At 41.7% G+C, this 15,114-nt stretch overlaps 1 protein-coding gene across 1 annotated transcript in view; it reads left to right on the top strand.

The window, feature by feature from the left end:
• Nucleotides 1-13,572, top strand: part of TBC1D9 (TBC1 domain family, member 9 (with GRAM domain)) — a gene marked incomplete at its 5' end in the record, with an annotated part of 30,561 nt that extends 16,989 nt beyond the window's left edge. The window contains 8 exons of the mRNA XM_009575103.1: nucleotides 2,069-2,167; nucleotides 2,288-2,356; nucleotides 3,648-3,888; nucleotides 9,160-9,225; nucleotides 10,467-10,553; nucleotides 11,468-11,542; nucleotides 11,680-11,780; nucleotides 12,847-13,572. Of these exons, the coding sequence (XP_009573398.1) occupies nucleotides 2,069-2,167; nucleotides 2,288-2,356; nucleotides 3,648-3,888; nucleotides 9,160-9,225; nucleotides 10,467-10,553; nucleotides 11,468-11,542; nucleotides 11,680-11,780; nucleotides 12,847-13,572 (1,464 nt within the window). The remainder of the gene's footprint in view (nucleotides 1-2,068; nucleotides 2,168-2,287; nucleotides 2,357-3,647; nucleotides 3,889-9,159; nucleotides 9,226-10,466; nucleotides 10,554-11,467; nucleotides 11,543-11,679; nucleotides 11,781-12,846) is intronic.
• Nucleotides 13,573-15,114: the final 1,542 nt, after the last annotated feature.

Below are 15,114 nucleotides of genomic sequence, written 5' to 3'. Positions count from 1 at the left end.
GTAGCCTGGGAGGAATACAGAGAAATTGTCCGAGCAGCTAGGGATCAGGTTAGGAAAGCTAAAGCCCTGATAGAATTAAATCTGGTCAGGGACGTCAAGGGCAACAAGAAAAGCTTCTATAGGTACGTCGGGGATAAAAGAAATGTGGGAAATGTGGGCCCTCTCCGGTAGGAAACGGGAGACCTGGCTACCCGGGATATGGAGAAGGCTGAGGTACTCAATGACTTTTTTGCCTCAGTCTTCACCAGCAAGTGCTCAAGCCACCCCACCCAAGCCGCAGAAGGCAAAGGCAGGGACTGGGAGAATGAAGAGCCGCCCACTGTAGGAGAAGATCAGGTTCGAGACCATCTAAGGAACCTGAAGGTGCACAAGTCCATGGGACCTGATGAGATGAATCCGCTGGTCCTGAGGGAACTGAGGGATGAAGTTGCTAAGCCACTATCCATCATATTTGAGAAGTCGTGGCAGTCCAGTGAAGTTCCCACTGACTGAAAAGGGGAAACAGAACCCCCATTTTTAAAAAGGGAGAAAAGGAAGACCCAGGAAACTACAGGCCAGTCAGTCTCACCTCTGTGCCTGGGAAGATCATGGAGCAGATCCTCCCGGAAACTATGCTAAGGCACATGGAAAATAAGGAGATAATTGGTGACAGCCAACATGGCTTCACTAAGGGCAAATCATGCCTGACAAATTTGGTGGCCTTCTACGACGGGGTTACAGTGTTGGCGTATAAGGGAAGAGCAACTGATGTCATCTACCTGGACCTGTGCAAAGCATTTGACACTGTCCCGCACGACATCCTTATCTCTAAATTGCAGAGACACGGATTTGACAGACAGACCACTCAGTGGATAAGGAATTGGCTGGATGGTCGCACTCAAAGAGTTGCAGTCAACGGCTCGATGTCCCAAGTGGAGACCAGTGACAAATTACATTCCTCAGGGGTTGGTGTTGGGACCAGCGCTGTTTACTATCTTTGTCAGTGACACAGACAGTGGGATTGAGTGCACCCTCAGCAAGTTTGCCAACGACACCAAGCTGTGTGGTGCGGTCGACACACTGGAGGGAAGGGATGCCATCCAGAGGCACCTTGACAGGCTTGAGAGGTGGGCCCGTGTGAACCTCATGAAGTTCAACAAGGCCAAGTGCGAGGTCCTGCACATGGGTCGGCGCAGTCCCAAGCACAAATACAGGCTGGGTGAAGAATGGATTGAGAGCAGCCCTGAGGAGAAGGACTTGGGGGTGTTGGTTGATGAGAAAGCTCAACGTGACCTGGCAATGTGTGCTTGCAGCCCAGAAAGCCAACCGTATCCTGGGCTACATGAAAAGAAGCGTGACCAGCAGGTCGAGGGAGGTGATCCTGCTCCTCTACTCCGCTCTCGTGAGAACCTCACCTGCAGTGAGGTTCCTCCAGCTCTGGGGCCCCCAACATAAGAAGGACATGGACCTGTTGGAGCAAGTCCAAAGGAGGGCGACAAAGATGATCAGAGGACTGGAGCACCTGTCCTATGAAGACAGGCTGAGAGAGTTGGGCTTGTTCAGCCTGGAGAAGAGAAGGCTCCGGGGGGACCTTATAGCAGCCTTCTAGTACCTGAAGGGGGCCTACAAGAAAGCTGGAGAGGGACTTTTTACAAGGGCATGTAGTGATAGGAAAAGGGGTAATGGCTTTAAACTGAAGGAGGGTAGATTTAGATTAGATGTAAGGAAGAAATTCTTCACTGTGAGGGTGGTGAGGCACTGGAACAGGTTGCCCAGAGAAGTTGTGGATGCCCCATCCCTGGAAGTGTTCAAGGCCAGGTTGGATGGGGCTTTGAGCAACCTGGTCTAGTGGAAGATGTCCCTGCCCATGGCAGGAGGGTTGGAACTAGATGGTCTTTAAGGTCCCTTCCAACCCAAACCATTCTATGATTCCTAAAGTCTTCGTAACTTTGTCATATGTTAGAAAAATGCCTTGACAGCAGTTATGTGGTATATCACATAATTAAATTAATTTCCCAAATACATTAAAGGCAAGCTAAGTATTCCAAATATTAATACACAGACTATCCTGTTCTTTTTCTCTTTTAAGAAATTTGGAAGTATCCGAGCAGATTTAATTGAACAAATGAGATTCAAACAAAGGCTGAAAGTTATCCAAACCCTTGAAGATACTACAAAGCGCAATGTGGTAAGTACTGAAATAATGTTCTTTGCAAAGATTAAGGTCAGTCAGTTTCTGAAATTTAAATTAGCTTTTCAATGAGACATGGATTTCAAAACCGTAACTGTTAATGTTATGTTTCAAAAGGTACGAACTATTGTGACAGAGACTTCTTTTACTATCGATGAACTGGAGGAACTGTATGCTCTTTTCAAGGTAAAGCTAAGTGAAGATAAGATCATGTGCCTGCAGTAAATGCAAACATTTATTTTTGGTATGGGACTGTGTCTTTTCTAAAGACCAGGTTGAGTCTGTGAGTTACTTACTATCAGGTATCTTAATACAAACTTGAATTAGCTGCTGTATTATTGAATATACAAAAAAACCCCAACCAGTTTTTAAAAGCTCAGGAAGTAAGTAATTCACGAAATGATTTGTCTATGGAAAAAAGGAGTATACTGATGAAAACTATTATAATGACAAAGTGAATAGATAGAGGCTTTTGATCAGTCTTTACAAACTTATGTATGTCTCTCTCTACCTGACCCAGGTTTTGGAATATAGCACAGGAATACCTTTATTGCATTAGCTCAGCCAGTTAATACTTCCATATCACAACAGCTGATTTTTTGCCATTGTTAATGCTTTAATGTATACTGTATTACATGGGAATTTAGTGTCACAAAGTGATGTGTCTTTGTAAGTTGATTGTACAGCAATACCATTAGATCCACAAATTTAAAGGTGAGCAGTTAAAATGCTTTAGCATTGCCTTAAAACAAGATACTTTCTTCCTCTGCTTTGTTATAACAGATATTTTTTTATATACCATGAAGAATTTCTTTCCTTTCAATTTCCTATCTGTAGTGTCAGGTCTTACAATTGTCCAAATCCTGCAGTGCCTTCTTTCAGTCTTCCGTGGAATCAGTGAGACCAAGTCAGACAATCCATCCCGGTTGATCCTGTGCAGTGCTAGGATCTCTTTCTCTAAGCTTCTGAATCGTTTTGAATTAGATTCCACCAAAATCAGCTCCAGAACATTCACTGACTTCAGTAAGACTGAAAGAGTAAGACTTCATACAGTATTTTTGAGACTATACAGTTCAACAAAAAATATTTTAAATAAACTATTTTCATATTCTCTGAAATTAAAGATTTCATGAGAGTCCCCTTTCTGATTTGACTGTGTGGTGACTAAGCACAACAAGCCTGTGTGTATATGCAAGTCACAGTTGCTTACTGCTCTGTTCAAAACAGGTATTTCACGTTTCATATGCCTGGGAGGCGGAAAAAGTTTTGCTTTATCTTTTTTTTGTAGAGGGATGTCTTTTTGTGCTGGTTAGAGGAGAAACCTCTTGCAGAAGTGCAAGGGCTGGGTAGATGGAAATACATCTGCTAGTCTTGTGTTGTTTTAAGAATATGTGTGTATGAGGGTTTTTTTATCATTGATAGTGATGAGTTGTTTATAGAGGTGATGACAATCTCACAGCATTTGCCTTCTGTTCAGGCAGAACATCTGACTAGCTGCTACTGGGGAGGAAACAGCAATGCTATTGACCGGCATGATCCCAGCCTGCCTTATCTGGAGCAGTACCGTATTGACTTTGAGCAGTTCAAGGGGATGTTTGCTCTCCTCTTTCCTTGGGCATGTGGAACTCATTCAGATGTATTAGCTGCGCGCTTATTCAGGCTTCTTGATGAAAATGGAGACTTGCTCATCAACTTCCGTGAATTCGTCTCTGGGCTAAGTAAGGAGAATTCACAGCACTCTCAAAATAATCTGACCAAAGCAGTTTGTTTCTAAAGGGGATCCAGTCCTTCAGAAACACAGATGTTGTATTAGCTATCAGATAATGAGTTTGACGTATGCCAATTTGCATAAATCACCTTTGTTTTAAGAGCTGTTCGTGCTATCGTTCAGCTCATTTTATCATGCCTGTGACAGTGGGTTCCCACTGGGGTTTAGGCTGGTCTCAGTAGGTGCATCTACATTAACCAGTGGTGTATCACACTGGGAGAAGGACCATACATGAACTACGCGTCCGTTAGGGTCTGAGGATTTCCCTGACCGCTAACTCTCAACACAAAAATGACCTGCAACTTGTGTGCTTAATGGTGTGATTACTTCTAATCAAAGTATTTCCTTTGGGAAAGTATGTTCTTCTGTAGTGTTTCTCTCAGTGACACTGCATTTTGTTATCTGCTTCTTAAACTTTCCCTGAAAGTTGGGAATTTATACCTTTTGTCAGTGCTACCAACTCTGGGAGGGGGAGAGAGGCAGCAGTTGCTCCCTTGCTTGTTCAGGAAGACTTTTGAGAAATTTATGTGCACATGTAAGGGGCAGGGAAAGGATAGAGTGAGGATGCTAGTTTTGTTTGCCCCTGAATCAAAGTGCTTCTCTTTAGAAGTCTGCTGACACCCCACATACATGTGTCCCTTTGTGAGGGGAAGGTATCATACCTCACAGTATATGCAGTGAGAGGTACTACCTATATTACTTCTGGAATCAATAACCAAGACTGCAGACTAAGAGAGAGAGCAGGATGGAAGTCACCTAAAAAGGAGAAAGTGGAGGTGCAGGTCAAATAGGAAGGCTGAATGTCATTAATGGAGATTATGGCCCATGCAAGTCTTGAAGAAGCAAGATTTCAAGTCAATATCGCAACAAAGGGAATGTGCAAGCCCCAGGATTAACATGAAGAAGCAAAGATGAGGTAGGAGCTGGCCACCCCTTTTTTGAATGTAGCAGGAATTATTCCCAGAAAGTGACCAACATCTCATCATCTATCATGTGTTATTTCATGGCAACCTGACGTTTCCTCCAGCTTTACACTTTGATCCTTTTTGAGAGAGAAAAGGTTTCCCAATCTGGCTTTCATCAACTTTTTGTAACAGTATTTTTAAGCATTAGGGCTCCAAATGCAGCCTTGCATTAAAACCTATGTACAACAACGGTAATACCTGTTCTCTCACAGGTGCAAAATAGCTATGTGACAGTAAAACTGATTGCACACCTCCCCTTCACACCACCCAAAAAAACAGTGCTTACTGCGATGCAGTTCTGAATTGTATTGGAGAGACTGTTTGCCAGGTAGTACTTAATGGCCTTTTGAGACGTGACTGATGGTTTAACTACTCTTGCTGCTTACAGGATGCTGTTAATAAGAATCAACCAGTTATTGGTTGAGACAGCATTTTTTAGAACCAATAATGAATATTAAGAACAAGGAACAGTGTTGAACACTGTGAACAGAAATGAATGTAAAATGCACAAATGTGGCTATAAGCCAACATGACTGAACTAAAATCTTCAATGGGCTAAACAATCAAAACTGTTCATTCAGCAAAACCACATTTTTTCGGAAACTAAGCCCAATGTGGCATAGCTTGAAAACTTTTTTTTTTTAAAAAGTCAACCCCCCCCAACCCCTTTTTTGTTTAAGAAGCACGTGAAAGGTAGCAAGGACAACACAGTCAACAAAAACAACATGGGATTTGTTTGAGCATATTTCATCATGCCCTAGGACTCTTACAGATTCCACAAACATCAGCTGCTTCAGTCTGCCTCACCAATCCAACATGCCTTGGTGAGGAAAATCTCCTGAATGAGGAATATCTTCTGTTGGAGCAAGACGCTTCTGCTCAACAGGGGACTGTTGCCTTTTCCTTGTGGCTGTCCTGGAAGGCATAGTCAGAGGATGGGCATTCAGGAGGTGACCTGTGGGCACCGTTCTCTCTCTTCTTACGGTGTCCAAACAGCAGTATTGGACTCTGGCCCTGGTTACTCAAGTCGTATCTTTCCTAAAGGAAGCGTCCTATTCAAGTACTTCCTAGGCATGGCCCATCTCAGAGGGTGCTTGTTGATGGCTGAAGCAGCCATGGCACCTGAAGCATTTCCGTTTCACAACACTCTCTTTCAATGACCTTATTCCATGTAGCCATAAGAATTTGTTCCCTCGAGGCCTCTCTGGTGCCACTGACTCCTTCTATGAGCTCCATGAAGAGGAGGTAAAAAGGGGTGCTGTGTGGCCCAGCACGGGCTCGTGGCCTTTCTTCTGTGTCAGCATGAAATCCTTGGGATATGAGAGTGCTGTAATTGCATCTGGGAATTTCCATTTCCTTTTCATAGCCCCTGCAGCAAATAGCTCAAGAACCTCCTACTTCAGGTGCCTCTAGGGCCTCAGGTGAGCAAAGATGGAACAACCTGACATATTCTTCTGTACATTTACTCTGCAAGTTCAAATAAAGGAGTGATCTTGATTAGTTTACTCTAGGAGTTGTGCTGCTCAAAAAGGGTTGTCAGCCTTGGTTATGAGCTGTTTGGAGTATTCACTTGTGAAGAAGCTCACCTGCACCCCCATATCACACTGGATTATAGCATGTCAGTTGTTGACTTGGGATCCCTGTAAGCTAGAGAGATTTCCACATAGACTCAATGTGGCCCCCTGCCTCCTATCATGTTTTTGCAATACTCGCTTCTCAGAGCATGCAGCTCTTCCACCTCTCCAGCTGGTGACTGCAGCACTCGCCTCAGCCTCGTGCAAAAGTCGGCACCGTGAAAACTGTCTCTCAAGGAGTACCTGAGTGTGTATTTTTTTTTTCTGAAAACAGCTTTTCTGCAAGCACAGGTTGCAGGAGGATGTTCAGAAAGCAGAGTGTTAACCTCATCACTCCTCCAATCCTTTCAGGGAACTAAATGCTGTACAAACACTCTGCGCCCCTCCACCTGTGTTCAAGAGTGGGGCAACTGAAGCCAGCACTTTTATGTTGCTACTGAGTTTTGTATTAACAAAGTTCTACCAGTTTAGTTACTTTGTTAATGGCCTCAAAGACGACAGAGGGAAAACTGTGCACATATGGCATTATGCCCAGAAAAGACTTGACACCTGCATAGTGTTGACAGAAGGAGAACAGTCAGAAAGGCGGCTCAGTGAAGGTTGTTCCTGGTCATGCCATGAAAAGGGATGTGGTGGTCAAGCCCTGAGAGGGGTAAGAGCGGGTGTCTGTGAGGACATTGATTGCAGTGTGAAGGTGATAGCTTTCACTGTTGCTGTTTCAGGTAGAAAGATTCAAAGGGTGTAGTCATGCTCTCTTCCAAGCACAGTTTCTTCTCTTACCACAAAATAAATTTAAAACTTCTGGATAAAAACTGGCAATGCATCATCTGACACTCATACTGCAAAAAGACTTGTTGGAAGTTGCTGAAGGTTTTAAGACTTGTGGCTCCAGAGTGCCAGGAGGGAATCATTTCTGTGTGGGACAAAGAATGGTCTTAACCACCTCCCCATTGCTGTTCACAGGCCCTCAGCAGGGTCATCTGCTTTGCTGTTCAAGGATGCAGGGGCCATGCAGGAGGCCACTGAATTCTCTGGGCTCTCCTATGAAATTATCCCTGTACCGCAGCGTGCGGGTCAAAATGGTGGCCTGAGCTGAGGTATCCACCCATACAAAGGTCTTCTCTAACTCTCCATAATAGGGGCATATCTACCAGAGGTCCGTTCCCCTTCTGTTGTCTTTATGAATGTAGCCTAATTTTTTTTATTGTTTAATACAGTATCAGTCCTCAGATCTTGGGTAACCCACTGCAGCTAACTATCAGGGAGTTCCTGCAAATTGCCAGTAGGCTGTTCTTCCCTTTGTAAAACTTTCTGACCTCTCCCAGGAGAGACCCAGAGGGTTGTCTTTGAGAGAGTCCAGATAACATACTTGGTAGACTTGTCCAGCGTTGCATTGTCTTCATTCACGTACATTTTGAGCGGAAAAAGGGCCTGGCATTAGGAAGCACACACAGATTCATCTCAGGGAAAAAGCAAAAAGCAGTAGCAGTTGAGCTTTTTCACTTCTCTTCACATCTGGGGACAGGGAGAGGGACAAGATATCCTGTGCCTGAACCAGATATCCTGTGCCCTGAATCCTATTTTGGTGAATGCATCCCTAGCTGTTGCCAGAGGACGCAGAACTGCAGCCCATGCTGTGCTTTGGTTATTTCATGTCACCGTTAGCAGCGGGGCACTTCACGTGGTACCTGGGTGCATAACCCAAGACATGGTTTCACCAGAAGAGAAGGCATTATCTGCATGGTGTGGTACACCAGATAAGAACATAAGGAGATTTTGTGCTTAAAAAGGACCAAGTTGAAAGCAAAATGGCTAATGTAGACATACTCAATTCTTTGGCCTCACATCTGTATTTATTGTAGTCTTAAGCTTTACAGTGGACTGTGATTGTTAGTATGTGCCAAACCACTCTTTGTAGTTTCCATAGCAGAGGTAAGTTGACACCGTAGCCTGCAAGGTGAAATCAATCTCTGCATAACCTAATTAATGAAGGTTAATTAATTTGTTTATGAATTACCTGTCATAACAAGCAAGATTTATGAAGAAGTCTGATTGTTGGTTATTTCAGTACTTTAAAATTAACTAATATTCATTAATTAATTGGAAGGAGGGACTACAATAGACTGCTTGGTTTTCATACAGCTAATTGTAGTGTAGGCCAGAAAGGAATAGGGGTCGAGGTGGATAAATCACTAGAAAGTGTTGCCTGAACTTGGGTTTAGCCTGTGGCTAAGCTGTGATAAATGCTGTTTACTTGAATTTCTCTCTCTTTTTTTGGTAAATATCTTATTGTTCTAAGTCATGTGGTGTTATTATTGGATCCTCAGATCAGAAAGTTTGAAGTCCACACAAAAAGGTCTTCTTAACTTTCAGCTGGAGGCCTTTCTGGGTGGTAATGTGATGATCATAGATTATTTCTGAGCATTTAAAATAACCATTTAATGAAGGACCCAAGATTGAAGTACAAAATTCAGGGTAAGGTGGTCTGTGTTCTCTTGCTATTTCTACTGCAGACCGTATGATCCTAGAAGTCAAGTGACTGCCTTATGATCTCAGGCTGTAAAGGGAGTACAGTGCTTCCCAGAATGAATGTAGCAGCTTCTAAAACAAAGTATTGTAGCAGTAATAAATAGAATGGCATTGAATCCTGAGTATTAACGTACTGTATATGATGATGTTTAGGTGCAGCATGCCATGGAGATCTTACAGAGAAGCTGAAGCTACTGTATAAAATGCATGTTTTGCCTGGTAAGTAAATGATGTTAAAACAGCTGTCATCTTGAGAACAGAAATTTGGAGCAGAGTTGTTTGTGACTAGCTTTCCCAATTAAAAATTAATTCGTGGGAATTATTGTAGCTGTTTATGCAGCAGTAAAATAAGAGAGCTTCTAGCATAACCAGACATGGATTTGGAAAGTCTGAAAGCACCCATGCAGCCCGCTATTGCTCCGGCCATAAACAGGCCATTTATATGTGTCTCTTGCCTGTTTAGCTGGGCTTGGTGACTTCCCCCATGCATAACAAAGACAGTGTTCTTCAGCATTTGTTACTATAATGCACTTTATTTGACAGTGAAACTAGGTTAACATGTTCCTGCATGTCCTGGCTACTAGTTTCTGTCCCCAGGCTTTCTTCTTGGTTTTCCCTTGGGGCTGATACAACTGTTTGCAGAGAGAAGCTCCAGCTCGTTTCGTAGATGTGTTTTCAAGGGAGCTGTACAAACTGTTGGACTCAGCTAAGTGAGAAAGGCGGTTTAGGGTGGAGAGGGGATGGAAACATCTCAAAACAGTTTTGCCCCTGGAGAAGATGATGTCTTAGAACTATATCCTCTCTGGCTTGTCACACGTGTGCCATGAAGAACCTATTGCTGTCCTCGCTGAATCTGTGATTTAAGTATGTTGCAACTGTTTGGGTAGTTTAGTTCTTGTGCACATTTACATCCTCTGGTAAAGATACCTAAAAGCTTTGAGAGGACATTCACCTTCGTGTGCTTTGAACATGTGTCCCTGATTGCTCCCAGTTGGCTTTGCTGGAGGTAGGCTTGAGTGATTCACTAATTTAACTGGGAAAAAAAATACAATTTTATTGAACTATAACAGAAGAGATCCAATTTTTAAGAATGCAGCTTCTGGTATTCGGGGACTGGTAAGCTCATACCAAATCATGACAGACTGTTTCCACTTAGGAAAGGGTTCATCCTCTGCTTAGGACACGCTGAGCTGCACAGAAGAAAGTAATGGAAGTAGACATGGGAAGATGGGCAAGTCAGCCTCCGAAGGCAGCTACCTGTTAGTCAGACAGTATTGGATATCGAGGAGAATGCAGGTCCAGTTGTTCATCTCCTGTGAGCTGAAAAGAGGCGATTGCTAACCCATCACAGCCTCACACTTTTACTTCTAGAAACTGACATTCTAAATGCATGGAAATATGTTTTAGTTTTTAATTAAAGGGTGGAGTTTTTAATGAAAGAATTTTATAATATTGCTTAGATCCATCCCCTGAGCAAGAAGAGCCAGACTCTGCTTTTGAAGCTACTCAGTACTTTTTTGAAGACATCACACCCGAATGTACACACGGTAGGCATCTTTTGTCTCGGGCATGAAAAGATGAGGTAATGCATTTCAAACAACATGTCTTTTTAGGAAGCTACTTTTTTGTTGGATTAAACTTTGTAAGTGAAGTATTCTCTGTAAAAAGAAGTGTGTAGTCCTTGTATATATTTTGATATCTTGAGAGGTGCAGGCGTGTGTACACTAAGAACTCCCCTGGACTGTGCGTTGCAGAAGTACTCTCAGAATAATGTCATCAGTGTGTTGCAATAGAAGTAATTTTGTGATAAGTGCAGCATATATGCTTTGATGGAGAATGAGAATGAGTATATTGGCTTTCAAGAAATATTTGGATCAGAACTTAAAATATTCTAAAAAACTGAAGCCGAAAGATATTTCAAAATGTAATTCAGCAGTTTGAAATCTTTTTGTGCCCTAATGAGAACCTGGGTCTCACCGCTGTTGTCTTGAATGGCATTCTCTTTCTTGAGATATTTGATGTTAAGTTTCTCTCTGATTCAAGAAAAATATTGCCCATCCTTCAGATAACAGGGGGAAGGAAGGTTGTTTGATAATACAGATAAGAATTAGTAGATTAGAGGCGGCAATTTTAAGTCCTCATAGACAAAAGAAGATGCACTAATATAATCACCAAACATATATCATGCTAGAAGCTGTTTGTGTTGTGGTAACACAGGCTAATTATTGTACTGCACAAACAAAACTTGAGATGGTCCCTGTCTTAGTATTTATATTGTTACTTAAAGGGAATTTGCCAGCAGGTTTAAGAATAAGCAAAAATCATAATTTAGTCCTATCGTTTTTACTCTGCATTTTCTGCAGTGTAAACATTTTCTTTATTTTGCGCTGTACACATGAAAAGTATGTATGTATCTAAAACCACACTGATCTCTCTCTCCCCCCACCCCTCCACTTCCTAGTTGTTGGCCTAGACAGCAGGAACAAACAAGGAGTAGATGATGGGTTTGTTACAGTGAGTCTGAAACCAGACAAAGGTATGCATGGTGTCTCAGTTTGAATTACATCTTTCATTTCTTGTAAAGATGCTCCTTTGAAAATGGAAAAAAAAAGTACTAATTTAAGGTTTCTTCATGGACTTTTCCTGCATCTCTGGGTAATTTGTTGACAATAGGCAAGAAGAGCTCACAAGAGAATCGAAATTATCTGAGAATGTGGAGCCAAGAGAATAAATCCAAAGCAAAAAACACAAAGGACTTGCCCAAACTGAATCAGGTACTTCTGCTGACACTTACTTATTTTTCATTAACTTTAAGCTTTCTTCACATACCTATAAATATTTAATACATTAACACTGAATAAAGGTTTTATTTTGAGGCAGATACTGTTTTTTACCAGAGCAGCAGTCAGCTGATTACAGAAGTTAGTTGTTTTCAACATACTGTAACTGGCATTCGGCTCCCAAAACATCCTAAAAATGAGCTATACACATATAAGAATGATAACATATTCTTTTGATCTTTGGACAAAGGGTGATATGACACTGAATATTACCAGCTAGCTCATAATGGCCTTTACACATTACCTGAAAGAAGCATTTTATGTTTTGTAATTTATACTGTCAGTCTCATTCCCCTTAGATCCATAGCTGCTAAGGAGGAGGAGACCCATTGGGAGAGCTATTTCGTCCAGAGCATGTAGGGAAGGTTTACTCCCTGTAGAACAATGCTTCTTACTTAAGGTAGCCCTAAGCAAATCTCCTTCCTATTTAATTTGTGAGTTTTGAATTCCAAAAGGCTCGCATCCAACTAAGTTACCACTGACAATTAAAGGAGTACCGTAGGTCTCTTATTTCATTTTTCATTGCTTCTTACTAGTTTTATCAGACCCTTAGTTATACTTAGCATCATTCCTACGAGAAAACGCACCAAAATGAATGCTAAGTGTCTCACTGCTCACCCTCTGTTGCCCTCCTGTGGCTGCAGAGAAATAAATGTCATATGTTGGAAGAAACATCCAACAGTTTATTCTCCAAAATGAATGCTAAGTGTCTCACTGCTCACCCTCTGTTGCCCTCCTGTGGCTGCAGAGAAATAAATTTGTCATATGTTGGAAGAAGCATCCAACGGTTTATTCTAAATAGCTTTAAGAGAAGCAACACATCTGGCTGCCAAGTCATAGAAAATGCTCTCTAGACTGCACCTAGATTATTTCCACTTTCAGTTTAATCACATAAATTATTGTGTTATACCTCCACTCCAGACTTTTTAGGCTGATTTAGTAGATCTCAGTCTGATTTGTTTCCTGCTCTCTCATTAATGTTTCCACCCTCTGTGTTTAGGGACAGTTCATTGAACTGTGTAAGACAATGTACAATATGTTCAGTGAAGACCCCAATGAACAAGATCTGTACCACGCTACCGCTGCTGTGACAAGCTTGCTTTTGGAGATAGGTGAGGTTGGTAAGCTCTTCAGTGTGCAGCCCACAAAAGAGACAGACAGCAGCAGTAACAATTGCAGCAAAACTATTCAGAGCGAACTGTTTCAGAAGAAAGAGCACCTGCAGTACCCCCTTGAACAGCACAAGCCGTTCCAAAGCAGCCTCGTCACCAACGATGAGGAGGGCGTTTGCACCGACAGCGCCCTGAGCATGCAGATGGAAGACATTAAGCTCGAAGACTCTTCTCCCAGGGACAACGGAGCCTGTTCTTCCATGCTCATTTCCGATGATGATACAAAAGATGATAGTTCGATGTCCTCCTACTCAGTACTGAGCGCAGGTTCGCATGAAGAAGAAAAGCTGCACTGCGAGGACATCGGTGAAGACACCGTTTTGGTACGGAGCAACCACACCACTTCTCTTCGTAGAAGCACTAGCATTGACCGAGACTGGGCCATTACCTTTGAACAATTTTTAGCCTCCCTTTTGACTGAGCCAGCGCTGGTTAGGTACTTTGACAAGCCTGTGTCCATGATGGCTAGGATTACTAATGCTAAAAACGTAAGGATGATGGGTAAACCAATAACCTCGGCCAGTGACTATGAAATCTCTACTATGTCGGGATAAAAGGCAGTCGGGTTTTTTTTATTTATTTTTTTTATTCTGTATTTATTAGTACCTGGCACAGGCCCTGGTATTTTCAAAAGATGATTGTTTTCACTAATGTGAAAATGTTGGGGTGCAAAGTTAACTATCTTGAAGTATAGTCACTCTTTCTGTGGGAAATGTTACACAAATGCAAATTTTATTCAAAATACAGGGAAAAAAAAAACAATTGTCCGTGAAGTGTGTGTATTATTAACCTTGCTGTCAATATAAAATGGTAAAGATTAGTTCTTAATTTCTAAATGTAAACTTAATGCTGATATTTATGTGCATTTTTAAAATAGACATATATAGAGAGCTGATTCTTGGGAAAAAATGAACAAAACAGGACATACCTAAAATTTAAAGGGACACTGTCAACCCGAATAGGACCTCCAGTGAAATTAAGTTCCAGGCAACATCCCTGAAGGATAATTCTATTTCTTTTTTTTTTTTTTTCCAAACAGGATAATGGGTTTTAACATATGCTTCAATTTCATTTTTTTGAATATGTGAAAGATCACTTCAGTGACACCTGCCTGGGTCCTAACTTCCTCTGCTTGAGGAAGGTATGCTCAAATAAAAGTGAGAAGTCCATCCCAAGCCTAGCTGGCACATCAGGCAAATGTGGTTAAATGTGATGATTTCTGCTCCGACAGAAGGCAGAGCCCATTTGCCTTTCCCTGGGTTCAGTGGCCGCTGGCTGCACCAAACACAGCAGAGAGAAAGCCCTTGCCCAGCCGTGGCCGCCAAGGGAAGATCTCCAGCATGACGCTGCCTGGAGCTGTATTCCTAACCAGTGGAGTTGGAAGCTTTGCTGGTGTGCTCCAAAGACAGTGTATGCAGGTCCCAGAACAGATTGGTGGAGTGTCTTTTTAAAAATTGAAAGCTGTTTTTAAAAGTTAAAAAAAAAAAAAATTATATATATACACTTCTAAGGCTGGATCTACAGCATATATAGCTTAGCTCTTAAAACTAACCTTTACCACCAACCTATTATATCCTTGTTAGATTAAGAAAATAAAAACCTGTATTGCATAAGTCTTCATTTACACCAGTGTAAAGTAGCAGTAATGAAAAAAATCTGCAAGATAATGTAACTGAACGTTTAAGTCTTACTGAGAACACTGTCACTTTATATGAAATGAATAGTATCCTGTATCAACTTACTGAATAATATGTTAAAATGAAAACGGGAGCACCTGCACTTTGAATCCTTGCTTCTTTTATACAGATATTCAGGATTTTTTTTTTAAATTTTGTTAGCTGTTTTTTAATTCATATTTGTTCAGTTCAGGATCATGCCTACACGCCTAATCTTTATTTGCTGTTTTGAGAATATTTTCTGTAGAATACTGTTGATTTTTTTATACTCCTGTATATTGCATCCATGTAACTTGCAGATTTTTTAGCAGAAGGTATGTTTAATTCTTTTGTTTTAAAAGAATGCTTTTAAACTGTCAGATGAAGTGGTTTTTAACCACAAATAGGTAATGTGAACAAATAAAGTACACTCTGCACAGA

The sequence above is a fragment of the Fulmarus glacialis genome, unplaced genomic scaffold, assembly GCF_000690835.1.
Source record: "Fulmarus glacialis isolate BGI_N327 unplaced genomic scaffold, ASM69083v1 scaffold5823, whole genome shotgun sequence".
Classification (NCBI taxonomy): Eukaryota; Metazoa; Chordata; class Aves; order Procellariiformes; family Procellariidae; genus Fulmarus; species Fulmarus glacialis.
This window is presented reverse-complemented; position numbering and strand designations above follow the sequence as displayed.